We start from the raw sequence: 14,529 nt of genomic DNA, 5'->3' as shown, positions 1-14,529 counted from the left end.
AAATTCATCAACTGTCACTTTGACATTTTTAGCCAAATTACATACCTACGTTGATTACTAAATTAAAACACATTATAAACGGTATCAAGTGGTCAGCGTAATTAGTATTGTTGGTTGCGGACAAAATAAATTCAGAAATAAACCTTACATGACTTGCCCTGTATGTAGTTGCTTGTAGTCATCTACGTTGTCCCACAACCACATAGGTAAAATTTCGGCACATTTTTAAAATACACCCTTGTATATCATATTTTATAAAATGTACGCCAATGCGACGTAACCTCTAGGAAATATGCTTTAAAACAAGGAAACCGCATTGGTGTACGTTTTATAAAACATGATATACAAGGGTGTATTTTAAAAATGTGCTGAAATTTTACCTACGAGGTTGTGGGACAACGTACAACACTAAAAGCAACTATGTATAAAAATTGTACCTTAAAAATTAAATGTCAATTTATTTTTTGACATAGTATTTTTAAATATTTTTTCCGAGTTCTACATGAAGCCAGTAGCTCGCGGTTAAAATTATTTCGTGTATTTCGATTACACCCTGTATATACATTGCGAGGGGGTATCACTGATCAAACAATTACCAAGATTATTTCGGTTAGGTACAACATAAATTCATTATAAAGAGGGTTTTAAATATAATGAACCAAACTGAAGTGCATTTAGTTCACAGTTTCGTTTGAAAAACAAACCATGGCACGACTGCCCTTACCAAATCATTTCTACGAAAGTTTGTTGCCGATATTTGTGTTAACGACAATTCTAGGAGTATTTCCGATGTTTCCCGTAAAAAGAATGGGTGAATACACTCTCTACACTTCGAGAAAATTGCACTTAATAACATCTTTACTACTGACAATTTTTTCGCTGTGTTTTGCTATGACCATTATCAGAAAGTCCAATACTGTTGTGGGCAAAAAATTTTACAAAAAACGCAACAAAGTTTCAAATTTCGGTATAACATTCGAATTTATCTTTGGTATTGTCATCTTGTACACGCTTTATTTTATGAGTTTTGTGAAAACGAAACACGTGAAAAACGTTATGATGAGTCTCAATAAAGTCGACGATTTGCTGAAGAACATGAAACAAAAATTTCGGTACGGTCGTTTTGTATGTTATCAGTTAATAATAATTTTTTCCGGATTAATGATGGTTACGCTGATCGCTTCTATGCAGATTCAAAATATAAGAATTGAAAAATTTCCTCCGCTATCTCTGCACATGTGGATTTTATTCATTTATCCTCTGGTACCTTTATATGACATGAACAGTCAGTTTGGGATAACTGCAATGCTCATTTATGAAAGATTTAAAATGATTAACCAACAACTGGAAAATATCAAATTCAAATTAGATGGATATCATGTAAAAACAACGGTCCCAAGTAAGTCAGTTTCTTTGTGTTTTTTATTACACAACAAATTTTTTAGTTGTTCGTAATGCAAAAAAGTCAGCTGATCCCAAGATACTAAACAATATAATTACTCTCGTAAAGATTCATGAAATTTTATGCAGAGTTGCACAAAAAACCAATTTAAATTATAACATTCAAATGCTGCCCACATTGGCTCATCAGTTTTTTGTTAGCCTCTTTTCAATATTTTACTACTATTGGATGGTACACTAATTTAAAAATTATTTGTTACCTTGTAAAAAAAAATTCGTTTCAGTATTCGTCTAAACCATTTTCGGCATCTTGTTGGTTGGCTTGGGGGTTTTACAAAACTTACGAAATTCTTCATGTCACGATTACTTGTCACTTGGCAAGCGAAGAAGTGTGTACCTCAACTTTAGTACAGAATATTTGAAACATTTATTTTAATTATAGGCTCAAGTGATCGGACGAAAAGTACATAAAATTCTTATAAGAAACGACAATGAAGAAATTGAAGAAAAATTGTTGGCATTTTCAAAACAAGTAATCCATAGTAAATTTAAATTTACTTTGTGCGGTCTCTTCAACATTGATGCAAGTTTATTATTTAATGTAAGAACAATGGCTGCGTGGTCTTCAGAATAATTGTTTAATTAATAATTTCAGATGATCGGATCTTCAACCACGTTCATCGTTATTATGATTCAATTTCAGGAAACAATGTCACCAACGACTTGCATCTCAAATAGAACTTCTTTTGTGATTTAAGATTGCCTAACTGGAGATATTTAAAATTAGATGTTGTTTAGCTGTTTTTTCAAATGTGTCCTAAGTGGAAGAGAATATTATTTAAAAAACTGATATTAGGTATTAGGTATAGAAAAATAATTGGAGTATTGCTTTTAATATTTACTAGGCATTAGTATGTAGATAGAATAATAAGAAGTGCCTACTTAGATAAAACGTGTCTCAGAAATAAGTACATTAATTTTAACCAGTGACAGGTCTCGTCAAGAACAACAAAATTGTTATGTTCCATTTTTTTGAAATATGATTTTCATTGCAGTATTTTACCCCCCCATAAATTAACGAGCTTGTCTATTTACTTGCATTTTATATTTGGCCCAATAACAGCGACCGTGAAATAATAGTTTTTGTAAAATCAGCGCAAAACATTGTGTTTTTAAAATAAAGTTTATTCGCTCTGTGGCCGAGGTAGACAAAAGAGGATTACATTTTTAGTCAGTTTTGTGCGACTCCGAAAAGCAGGTGTTTACGTGTTGATTCTGTGATTTAAGCAAAAATTTTGTGAAAATGGCCGTTTATTTTCGAATAGTGGATACATAGATATTGCGTTGGCGTATGGTGAAGCGTGGGGGAGTGCTCCTCGAGTCCAGAGAATTAATTTTAGGAGACATTTTGTCATTATTTTACACCATATGATCCCCTTTTTTCTCCTTCACCCTTATTATTATAGGTCACAGCACCGGGCGCAATAATTAGCCGCTGTTAGCAACAAGTGAAAGTTTTTTTGCATTTGTTTTTTGTTCTTCGCTTATTGGCATCGGCGAAGCAAGTAATCCCCATAAGCGGGTAACGAAATTTGTGTCAAATCTTTCAATAATTTCAATTGTATAACTTCAAGGTTTAGGAAAAAAATATATTTAAATACCTATATTGTTGCTACTAACGAGTTCTATTACCAGTTAAAATTAATGTAGGTACTCATTTCTGAGACACGTTGTATATAAGCTAATGTAAATTGTTTGTTAGCTGGAATATTATTGGAAAGTACTAAATATAAAAATTTTAGTTAAATAAATCATTTCACATTATCTAGATTGTCATTTACTTGATAACTCCAAATGTTAGTTGCCCTTGGTTGCAGTTATTTTGGCCTGAAATATTAAGTTGGTCAAGATAAAAATGATCACAATCATTTACATAATTTAAACGTTATTATGTAACAATAACAGTCTAGTCGTGTGCAACTCTATCATAAATATTAGATTACATAAAACCATTTATTTCAATTGAGATGATTATCAAAGTTAATGTTCCAAGTGAAATACTGTAATGTTTTGTTAAATATAAACCTATTTTTTTCTGCGCACATTGTCATAAAATTTGTTAAGGAGAAACATTGGATAATACTCAAAGATATTTATGATGCTGTCTACCTTCTTATATGTATTTGGAACTGCATTCCTACGTATGTCGCGCGTTTTAAAAAAATGTTTTATGCAAATAATAAATAATTAGACAATTTTATTAAGATTAAAGATAAAAAAATGTGGATTACTTTTTTGCATTTGTCACGTCGAAAGAGACAGACAAAATATCGAAATGTTTCTTCAAAAGTTTTCTTGGCGCATCCACCATTTTGGGAAATAATAATTCACCAACTTCCACGTTTCACATTAAAGAAACACAATTCTGTTTCGTTGCTCTGTACCTACTGTTACGTTATTTATTTTCCCTTATGGTGAAATTTTCTCAAAATAACGATTTAACAGATTTCGGGTCGAGACGCACTGGAGACTGCTCGAGAGTACCACCTTAACGTGGGGATGGGTGGTGATAATCGGAAGAACGAAAACTCCGAGTGGTTTAAACGAAATGAATATATTTTCACTCAGTCCTGCACACGTACAAATCTGATTATTTGACAACAAAAACGTTTCTGACACTCAATAATTAAGTGCAAAATGAAGGGTTGTGCCCTCGCCGCGATTAAAAAAAAAACTCTCGTAGAGTAAATGGGATTCAAACACAAAAATCAAAGAGAAAAAGGGGGAACCGAAAGCGAAGCCCGATATCGTCCTCGACGCTATTCTTCTACGCCGCCCACGATCGGTGGGACCGTTCCCTCAGGCCTCGTTTCCCAAAAGAAAAGGAAAATTCTAAAAGAGAAAGAAGTCGCGCGGCGGACGAAGACACAAAAGATAAAGAAATCAAATAAACAGGAACTCTTACAAAAAAAAACTATTATTGCAGGCGAGGTCACCAGCAGACCGATAACTCAAACCCGAACAAAAAAAAACGTTCTGCCTGAAACGACGCGCTGCCTTGATCGTTACGAAGCGGTCGACGTCTCTGGAGACCTGGACGTTCCTCGGGGACTTCCTCGGGCACACGGTGGACGACGAAATCCGGGCGTGGAATTTGACTCCGCACTCCGGGGTTTGGTTTTTCATGAACCTTCTGTCGAGGATCCGTAAATTCGCTCCTCGGCGTCTGGATTTGAACTTCCTGGACTCTTCTTCCAGCCTCACCTTCTTCGGACCCTCGACGTCTCCACACCCTTTTCTCGTCGTTCAACCACTCGCCATTTCAGCCCCTTTCACAGTCCCGCACCGATCTGACCTCCCTGACCAAAGACCAAAAAGTCCTTCCCCACACTCTCTCTTTTATTATTTCTGGCGGAAAACGGTCTCGCCGCGAGTCGTGCGCACGATGATCAAATCATTGAAAATACTTGCTTTTTTTTAATGTAACAGTACCTATTGACAAAATCTGGAAAGAAAATTTGATAATCTTTGTGACCGATAGACATGCGGACCAAGATACCAAAACGTTTGATAAACCTGCACAAAATCCAAAAATGCTTTTATTGATTTACTGTTTTAAAAAATTAAAATAAATTTTAGCTTTACATAATTTGTAGAAAATACATCATTCTCTAAGAGTCAGAAACATGGCCAATTAAAATCTTAAAATGATAAGTCGCCGGAAAATATTACCCAAAAATAGATATTTTTTTGTGTAACCGTACATGAAACGAGCACTTCACGTACTATTCCGGACACGGAATCTTGGCCAACATTCTTTAGACATTTCTAAAAAAATGATGTAAACCAATCATTAGTGTCATTAATAAATGACAATTATTGAAAATCACTTTGAAGTTTTTCTTCAATTGTGGCCAAGATTCTGTGACCGCAATTGTACCTAAAACAGGCCGCGAAATCCAATTTCTTTGCTTTTAACGACGGCCGTTAAACTAAACATCATTTTAATACACTGCCCCAAAAGTTAAGGATATTCTCGATATGTGAATGATAACGCTCCTCTGCACAGGATACGATTGGTTTTGGAAACCTTATATTTGCAGGAAATTCAACATTTTCAGCTACCTGCACGATCTCCGGACCTCAATCCCATTGAACCCGCCTGAGACCTTGGAAACACTCTCCCAGATTATTTGCCTTATCCAGAGAATATTCGGGAATTGAGTGACTTGTTCCCTATTTTGTGGCAACAGATTGACAACTTAATTCGTCCTATTAGAGAAGTTATACGGGTACGAGGATCGAGGACGAAATACCGATTATTTGAAATTAAAACAAAAATTATTTTATTTTATTTTATTTCAAAGGTTTTACTTTTTTTTTAGTGCCATTCTGTATTGATTTGGCTGAAAATGAATGGAATTACACATGTGTATTGATTATGATCCCTGTTCTTCCTTTCTTGTTCACAAACAGCAATATCTTTAACTTTTTTGGGGCAGTGTATTTGCCACAAATCAGAGTTTCCATGTAAGAGTGACGTTTACTGACTTTACTTTTTAACTCTGGAGGAGCATCCACACGAAATTGGAAACATCACTTTCACTACAATTTTCTTCACATATTTTTACGATTATTTACAAAATGAATTGCTTTATTTATGTCATTTTCATAGCGACATGTAAGCCGAAATAATATGTATTTATTGACAGTGAAGTAAATTTTATTTGTTCATTTCATAATAGTTACAAATTTTCAGTTGCACAAAAAATGTTGTGTACACCTTAGTCCTCGAGATTGTCCTGTCTCGTCCGCAAGCGCCCTCGGCGACTTTTTTTTTGTTGGTTAAAAAATGATTTCGCGGCCTGGATATACAAAAATATCAATTTTCGGTATAAAATTTGTATTAAATAGAACATTTGCTTCGTGTTTAAATTTTAAAGGTTCATGACATAAAATTCCTCGTCAAGATATCCCTGACTACAGTGAATATACGAAAGCATAACAACGGTTTTTACTTTGTCATTCAATTCTTTGTTTTTCTTGCATGTTTGCACTTGTGCAAGAAAACTTGCATAATTATTAAGAAAATATGGGTAGGTACATAATTTACATTACTCCACTTATTCACATTATACGTAAAAAAAAAACATTAATGCAATATGATTTCTTTCCTTTATTCTTTTATTTGTATGAGAGCTGTTAAAATTAAATTTGGACAAATCAATAACTGAATTTATTTAAGTATTGTAATCATTTGACTTACAGCCATCTTAACTATTTCACTTATATTCCCAATTAAACAATAAAATACCTAAGAACGTTTTAATTCTTCGCCTTAAACGTTAACGAGAGAACAAATGGATAATCTTCACTGTGAATTGCCTGCCGGAATAATTGAGCGTGTTGCCAAGCCACGTCTCCTTTTCCTCCTTTCAAATTCACCTGAATACTGAACTCTCTAACCCCCGAAAATGCTCTGGTCTCAAGACTTTCCTCGCCTAAAACAAAAACATCATTTCATGTTGTCGGAAACGCAACAGATTTATACTTTTGGGAAAATCCACACAAATACCATCTGAAATTAATTTTATCTCCACCACACCGTTTTCGTAAATCTTGTGATTGAATTTTAAAGATACAACATCTATAACTCTAGTAACGTCATTTTCTAGCTCATATTTCCACGATATACTGCCTGTATCTGTCCCTTCTAAAAACGCAAATACAGTCATAAAAAAATGCATTTTTTTTTCATTTCTACCGCTTCTACATATGTATACAGTTTTCCAGTCCTTCTCCTCCTTTCTGAATATATTAGTAGAGTCAAAAACTCCAAAACTCCACTCGTCTACCGTTATCACGCAACCATCTCCTTTCACAAACTCATACTTATCTAGTGCCGTGGAATACTTTATGCTTAACTTATCATCAACAACATGTTTATTTGCTATTCTCCACACGTACATGTTTTCACTTTTAACTTCCCCCCGTGCCATCCTCCACGATTTAGACCCCGAAGTTCGACCAAGCTTCTCGTTGTCGTGAGGTTTCCGCTCCACCATCAACTCCAACAACTCGTACACCAACCTCTTGGTCAAATAACTCTGTTTAGACTTCGACATCGTCTTTTGCCTTTCATTTCGCAAAACTATCAGCGCACCGATGAGGTCATCTTCTGAGCAGTTCTTCCTCCGAGCGAGCACCGCTTTGTGGTTGCTCGAATAGCGCCACGTTACGTCTTGCACCTCTTCGGGTGAATAGGCAATAACGTATGTCAGTTTTTTGTTCCATCCATTTTCGTACATCAGTGGCGTATCGCAAGCGTTTTCACAGGGGTCGCAATGTATCCACCGGTTTTGCGTCACCGAGTACACCTAAAGTAGACGATACAGAAGTGTTTGAAATTGGTAAATGGAATTTACTTCGGTCCAGACGTGGTCCAGCTCGTCGACGACGTAGCGAGCGTCCCAGCCTAAAGATCGGCAAAACAAAGTGAACACTTGGGCCCACTCTCCGCATCTACCCCTGCGGGTTTCCAATAGAATGTTTAGGTCATTATAACGTGGAAATTTAGTCACGTGGTGGCAACTTTTACACTGGTATACCTTCAAATCATCAGTCTTTATTAAACAAGTTAAAATGCAACTTCCTCTTTACTTCAACTCTGCTGGTAAATGTCAAATCTTTCTGATCGGAACTCATGCCAGCTGCGGTGGTGCTTTTCCCACAACTACTGCATGCAGGGGAGTTAACCCATGAAAAAAATTCTTCTTTAAACCACGTCAATAGTTCCAGGAGCAACATGTCCTGGACAGAAAATTCCGGATCTTGCAGCTTTTCTGCAAAAAGATGAATTAAAGTTTTAGAGGGTCGGAGTCACTGAGTACCTTTCTTTATCCGAGTTTGAAGGTACCTCAAATTTCTTTGCGCGTTCATTTCCAGTTGATCCAGTGGTATCAGCTTTTTGGCACGCTTTTGACAATCTTTGTCGCCAAAAGCTAGAGCATGATGGAACTGTCGCTCTATCCTTTGCAAAAACGGATTGGCAAATTTCTAAAATTTCCATTATTGTTACTGGCAGACTTATCACTACTGCGACTGATATTAATAAATATTGCAAAAACAAGATTTTCATCGAGGCAAATTATCCAAATTATTTGAAATGCATTGCAACATGAATTTATAATGTTTATAAACTTTATTGAGAGATATCAATGATCGAGCAATACCAGAATTACTTCAATTAGATTAACTTGTTGTGAAAAACATTTTAAACTAGATGAGCCAAACTGAGTGACATATTATCGTTCGCAGTTTTAAGTAGAAGAGAAAGCAGATAACATGTCACGATTCCGCTTTCCGAATCACTTCTACGAAAGTTTGTTACCTATTTTTGTCTTGTCAACTGTTGTAGGTTTATTTCCGATGTTTCCTTTGAGAAGAGTTGGTCAATACACGCTTTATTTTTCAAAAAAACTACATTTAATAACAGTGTTAATGTTGACAGCTTATTCGTTGAGTTTAGCTACGACCATTGTTAGAAAATCTAACACAGTGGTAGGAAAAACATTCTACAAAAAACCTAACAAAGTTTCAAATTTCGGTATAACTCTAGAGTTCTTTTTTGTCATTATCATTTTATACACGATCTATCTGATGAGTTTCGTGCAAACAAAACACGTAAGAGATGTTATGACGAATTTGAATAGAGTCGACGAACTTTTGAAGAGCATGAAACAAAAATTTCGGTACAGTCGTTTTGTATGTTACGAAATTGTAATAATATCTTCTGGAATGGTCATGATTGCTTTGATCACTGCTATGCAGAGTAAAAACATTAAAACTGAAAACTTCCCTCCGCTTTCTGTGCACATGTGGATCTTATTCACTCATCCTATGATAATTTTGTATGGTATGAACAGTCAGTTCGCAATAACCGCTTTGCTTATTTACCAAAGATTTAAAATGATCAGTCAACAGTTAGAAAGGATTAAATACAAATTAGTAGGACAGCACGTCAAAACAAAAGCTTCAAGTAAGTCGCTTCCAATTTTACTCGTCATAAAAACGAAAATTTTTAGTTGTACGTAATACAAAAAAGTCAGCTGATCCTACGATTTTGAAGCAAATCATAACTCTGGCGAAGATCCATGAAATTTTATGCAAAGCGGCACACAGGACCAATTTAAATTATAACATTCAAATGCTGCCCTCGTTGGCTCATCAATTTTTTATTAGCCTCTATTCAATATTTTACTACTACTGGATGGTACATCAACTGAAAATTCGTTTGTCCTTTGTAAAATACATTATTTCGTTCCAGTACTCGTCTAAACCATTTTCGGCATTGTGTTGGTTGGGTTGGGGCTTTCTTAAAACTTACGAAATTCTTCACGTCGCTGTTGCTTGTCACTTCGCTAGTGAAGAAGTATATTCTGCTAAATGTACAAAATTTGGATGAAAATCATTTTAATTGTAGGCCGAAGAGGTCGGACGAAAAGTACATAAAGTTTTGATAAGAAACGACAACGAAGAAGTTGAAGAAAAATTGTTGGCGTTTTCGAAGCAAATAATGCATAGTAAATTCAGGTTTACTTTATGTGGTCTCTTCAACATCGACGCAAGTTTATTGTTTAATGTAAGAACAATGGCTACGTGTACATGTGAATATGTAATTGTCTAAGTAACTATTTCAGATGATAGGGTCCTCAGCCACTTTCATCATTATTATGATTCAGTTTCAAGAAACAATGTCACCTCCTGTTTGTACCTCAAATACCACTTCATTCCTGTTATGAGAAACGTGTGGGTAACCTATTCAAATATTTACATAAGTATTAAACCACACGTTATTAAGGTAAGCTTTTTCCCACATCATAACATATTACAAAAAAACTAAATTTATGTATATAATGCATTCATTTTTGTAATGACGAACTGGAACTTTTTTTTTGTTAAATTTTTTTACAAAATATATGAAAATTCGACAGTTGGCAATGATTTAAAATGTCATATTATTGTCACTGCCAAAATGAATGCATTTCCAAAACGGAGTAAAGCATCAATATACAAAATTGTAGAAGCAGTGGCGAATGTTTTTTCGGTAAATCCTAATCTAAAATAAAACTCTTCCTAAGTGCTGCACAGGCTTCAGTCCCAGAAATATGTATAGAATTTTAAATGAAGGACAAGAACAAGGCTTATGAGAAACTTTAGCATCCATGACATATCCACAAATATTGTTAATTTGGTTGAAGATTCGGATTCTGGATTCTGCAAAATTATTTCATTGTTATGTTCAACTGCCTTTTCGTATTTGTGTAGAGCAACTTTGCTTTTTTCTTCAAAATAAACACATTTAGTTTCACTATACTTTGAATTGGACCAGTTTTGACAGAACAAATGACGTGACCCATAACCTAACTTTTTAAAAGCCCAAATTCGCGGTAAAAAGATGTGTTCACAAGACAAAAGTTACTAAATTTAGTAACTCTAGTTCGTCATTACAAAAGTGAATTGATTATACGTATGTAGGTATCCCTTGGGCACTTAGAACTAAAAAACTACAAGTATTTTGATATATTATAGTGCTTTCACTAATAGTTAGAGGGTTTCTCTAACTCCGGTTTTAGTAAAAACTATTGCACCGTCTTGCAAGGGGACTGAGTTATAACGAAAAAGGTATATATAAAGGAAGTCGAGAATTTTCTGTTGTAATGGGTGCTTTGCAAAGACGAGTTTACAAAGTATAAATTTGTGAATCACAAGCAACCGATTTTTGTATACTGAAATTATAGTTGCGTTTTATAAGAAGTCATTATAAATGTTTGTAACAACTAGTGGGCGTAACGGCGCACCTAAAGCATAGCGCACAGCCACCTACGATGGTACAATAATTTATAATGACCCCATATAAAAAAAATTAGATTTCATATTGATACTATTTTATTATTATGTATTATTATTTTAATTGTATTTAACACACCTTGACAGCGTTTTTAACTCAATTAGATATCCCAAACAGAATCACAATTTATATAAATACATAGTTTGTTTTTTATTACCATATTATGTACTTTTTTTTCTGTGGCCAAACATTGAAAAAATATATTGGTCTGGGCCTACGTGAAGACTACATTTGTCAAGAATACTTTTACATACTCAGTAAAATGAGTGACAGTGATCAATTATTTTAACTTGTTCTTGGAAGGAGACAAAAAATGTGGCTTACAAAGACGCTCTTACATGGATGTGTTAGAAAACGTATCATTTTCAATCTTTGTAATTAATTAATAACAGCGCTTTTTCTGGTTCCGTCCAGGTAAATATCTTTCTGCTCTAAATATGTCTATCTATGAAAATATACCTTTTTTCTGTCTTTACTCTTTAGCAAAATTCATATGCGCGAAGTGGAGTCAACATCCGGTTTATTATGTGTAATTAAAATTGTATTTTAAAAAATAAATAAATTGTAATTAACACTCAGGTATGTTAGATTTAGAGTGATCGATTGTAATCTTAAAAAACAAATATCTGTTTGTTTTTTTTTATCAATTCTAATGTTCATGTAAACTCGCAAAGCACGAAAAACTTACCAATGTCAACGGGGGTAAAACAAATCTTTTCACATTATCTAAATCGTCGTCATTTTCTTGATAACTCTTAATATTACTTGCTGTGATGTCAGTCTGAAAATAAAATATTGAGTTGATAGAGATTAAAATGGTCACAATCATTTTCATAATTTAAACGTTATTACTTAACATTTAGGTTTATAATAGCTCGATCGTGTGCAACTCTATCATACAGATTAAATCATGTATGACCATTAATTCCGAGTGAGATGATTATCAACGTTAATGCCCCAACTGCTCTACAGCAATATTTTAAGGACAAATTTGATTGTTTCCCTTCATTGTCATAAGATTTATTGTAACAAAGGGGGCAGTTATTTTATACCTACCATGTTTATCACAAACATTTGTGATGCTGTCTACCCTATTATATTTATGACCGCAATATTTGGCGTGTCGTCGATTTTTTTAAAAATAGAGAATAAAACTCGCAAATTAAAAATTTTCAACATACTAAAAATACTAAACATCATCTACATTGCCGTTTTTTCAGTTCTACTTTACCTAGCCGTTTCCAATTTAAAGAACAGAAAACTTAAAGCAAACTATGCATCTGGGGTGTCAAAAATTGGAATTATATTTCAACTGTTCGCACAAATTGCCTTGACTTACATAATTTACCTGGTTAACATAACAAAAAGTTCCAATGTATTATCGTCCATCAAAGACGTTAAAAAAATCGACGACATTTTCGAAGATCTGGGTGTGAATATTAATTACCGTAAACACTTTGTGTACGAAATTTCTATAATTTCTTTGGGATTCGTGGCGATTTTGGGAAGAGGAATTATTACTCATGCGTACATGAAAAATAGCATATTTTCCGAAGATGATAACAGTCATTATGTTTTATTTATTCCGTCGCTCATATCATTTCTGGCCCAAAATAATTTTGTTCTGTTAATTACGCTTTTGTATGAAAGGTTTATTTTAATTAACAAATTACTGGCTGATTTAGCAAAAGAAAAAATTAATCATTTGTCTTGGAAAGTGAGCACTGAACAAGAATACCAAATGAAACATGGCCTCAGAAGAATTGAATTGTTAATGGAACTTCATGACTACTTAACAGATGTGGGGAATAAATTGAGCGATAGTTTCACATTACAAATATTGAGTTGTTTGACGGCACAATTTTTAACAACGGTTTTTACTGTTTTTTATCTGTATTATGAAAGCATGGTAATTTTTTATAATGAAACTTAAGATGTTAATATTTGTAGATTGATTCTAGATTCTAAAAAACAAAGTTTCTGCACTAGTTTGGTTAATGTGGACAGCCTGGACTTCACTTGAAATACTCTATGTAACAGTAACTTGTCACCTAACAACAAATGAGGTACCTACTTACTGAATATGTTACATCACTGTTAAAATATTTATTTCTTTTAGGCCAAAAATACAGGAATGGCAATTCATAAAGTTCTTTTGAATGAAAATGACCCTGTTATCAAAAGAAAAGTAAAAATTTTATTTTTTTCTAATTACACATAATTATTGTATAATTTTAGCTGATGGTTTTTTCACAGCAAGTAGACCAGCGACCACTTCAATTCACAGCATGTGGTTTGTTCAGTATTGATGCTACTTTAATTTTCACAGTAATTAATTGGTCACAGTTTTTCAAAACAAAACAATCATAAAACTTTTTTAACAGATTGTTGGAGCTGCTGCCACTTACTTATTAATAATGTTGCAATTTCAAGAAGGAGTTGAAGCACAATGTTCAAATAGTACAATTGGTTAAATAATTACATACTTACTTAATTAATTTACAGTAGAAGACACAAGAAAATCTATATATATTCTACCTTTAGCTTTGGAATGGCTCCCTGGTGTACATCATTAGTTTTTAAATTTAATAAACTCCTTTTAATTTCTTCCAGTTTGCTGATTGGTGTACTTGATGGTAAAACAAAATTGGTATCACCCTAAAAAAATTCTTTTGAAAAAGCTGCAAGTGATTGAAAAGATGTACCTCTTGAAATCCCAGTAATTTTAAACATTCCAAACCGCCTTTTATTGCCAAAATTTTATTCTTTACGGTAGAATTGCTTTTTTGTAAAGATCTCACTTTTAGGTTATTTGGATCTTTTACAATATTATCGACAATTTTCACTAAAATTCGAACAGTTTCTTCACAAATACTGCTGGAATTGGATTTTAGTTTTTGAAACACTTCTTCAGAACTCATTTTCAATGTGATTACACTTTAAAAACCCTAATAAAATATTAAAATACATAGAGACACCTGTCAGATTATGACATTACAAATATTACAATTTATAATTATCATGCATGACAGGATTGACAGGTGTCATTTCGTTAGCCTAAAATGTTATTTTTTATAAGTCGCAAATTGCAAACTTCAATATTTAAATTCAACGTGTCTTTTTAATTGCAAATTAATGCAGTAGAATTAATGTTGATTTACAAAATAAGTGATGAAATAACAACTACGACCTTTGATAAACTTTTAAAGAACGATTTA

At 33.7% G+C, this 14,529-nt stretch overlaps 4 protein-coding genes across 4 annotated transcripts; 3 read left to right on the top strand and 1 right to left on the bottom strand.

Annotated features, from left to right (window-relative positions):
- Positions 1 to 542: 542 nt before the first annotated feature.
- LOC138123685 (putative gustatory receptor 28b) lies at positions 543 to 3,496 on the top strand. Its single transcript, XM_069038474.1, has 5 exons — positions 543 to 1,399; positions 1,446 to 1,633; positions 1,686 to 1,790; positions 1,844 to 2,002; positions 2,057 to 3,496. The coding sequence occupies exons 1-5, from the start codon at positions 706 to 708 to the stop codon at positions 2,156 to 2,158; spliced, it is 1,248 nt and encodes a 415-aa protein (XP_068894575.1). The 5' UTR covers positions 543 to 705; the 3' UTR covers positions 2,159 to 3,496.
- Positions 3,497 to 6,557: 3,061 nt separating this feature from the next.
- Pngl (N-glycanase Pngl) lies at positions 6,558 to 14,440 on the bottom strand. The gene is made up of 9 exons (XM_069038459.1): positions 14,017 to 14,440; positions 13,850 to 13,969; positions 12,000 to 12,092; positions 8,292 to 8,457; positions 8,062 to 8,243; positions 7,827 to 8,009; positions 7,166 to 7,778; positions 6,953 to 7,114; positions 6,558 to 6,902 (listed from the first exon to the last, which is right to left on the bottom strand). Exons 1-9 carry the CDS (start codon positions 14,230 to 14,232, stop codon positions 6,727 to 6,729), a joined length of 1,911 nt encoding a protein of 636 aa, XP_068894560.1. The 5' UTR covers positions 14,233 to 14,440; the 3' UTR covers positions 6,558 to 6,726.
- Positions 9,470 to 10,331, top strand: LOC138124892 (putative gustatory receptor 28b; the record flags this gene model as incomplete). The annotated part of the gene is made up of 4 exons (XM_069040075.1): positions 9,470 to 9,673; positions 9,728 to 9,832; positions 9,884 to 10,042; positions 10,101 to 10,331. Coding segments are annotated over 4 exons (570 nt in total), but the record flags the coding sequence as incomplete, so codon positions are not given.
- On the top strand, positions 12,088 to 13,850 carry LOC138123678 (putative gustatory receptor 28b). Its single transcript, XM_069038463.1, has 5 exons — positions 12,088 to 13,220; positions 13,273 to 13,377; positions 13,431 to 13,499; positions 13,550 to 13,639; positions 13,696 to 13,850. The coding sequence occupies exons 1-5, from the start codon at positions 12,264 to 12,266 to the stop codon at positions 13,783 to 13,785; spliced, it is 1,311 nt and encodes a 436-aa protein (XP_068894564.1). The 5' UTR covers positions 12,088 to 12,263; the 3' UTR covers positions 13,786 to 13,850.
- Positions 14,441 to 14,529: the final 89 nt, after the last annotated feature.

The sequence above is a fragment of the Tenebrio molitor genome, chromosome 2 (assembly GCF_963966145.1).
Source record: "Tenebrio molitor chromosome 2, icTenMoli1.1, whole genome shotgun sequence".
Classification (NCBI taxonomy): Eukaryota; Metazoa; Arthropoda; class Insecta; order Coleoptera; family Tenebrionidae; genus Tenebrio; species Tenebrio molitor.
Note: the sequence above shows the minus strand (reverse complement) of the source record. Positions and strands in the feature narration are given on the sequence as shown.

Coding starts and splice junctions, on each gene's coding strand:
- LOC138123685 (XM_069038474.1), top strand. CDS start 706: ATGGCACGACTGCCCTTACCAAATCATTTCTACGAAAGTTTGTTGCCG. Junction 1,400..1,445: donor TGTAAAAACAACGGTCCCAA/GTAAGTCAGTTT, acceptor CAAATTTTTTAG/TTGTTCGTAATGCAAAAAAG. Junction 1,634..1,685: donor TATTTTACTACTATTGGATG/GTACACTAATTT, acceptor AATTCGTTTCAG/TATTCGTCTAAACCATTTTC.
- LOC138123678 (XM_069038463.1), top strand. CDS start 12,264: ATGCCCCAACTGCTCTACAGCAATATTTTAAGGACAAATTTGATTGTT. Junction 13,378..13,430: donor GTCACCTAACAACAAATGAG/GTACCTACTTAC, acceptor TATTTCTTTTAG/GCCAAAAATACAGGAATGGC. Junction 13,500..13,549: donor ACCCTGTTATCAAAAGAAAA/GTAAAAATTTTA, acceptor GTATAATTTTAG/CTGATGGTTTTTTCACAGCA.
- Pngl (XM_069038459.1), bottom strand. CDS start 14,232: ATGAGTTCTGAAGAAGTGTTTCAAAAACTAAAATCCAATTCCAGCAGT. Junction 8,244..8,291: donor TCAAACTCGGATAAAGAAAG/GTACTCAGTGAC, acceptor ATCTTTTTGCAG/AAAAGCTGCAAGATCCGGAA. Junction 7,115..7,165: donor TGTATACATATGTAGAAGCG/GTAGAAATGAAA, acceptor TTGCGTTTTTAG/AAGGGACAGATACAGGCAGT.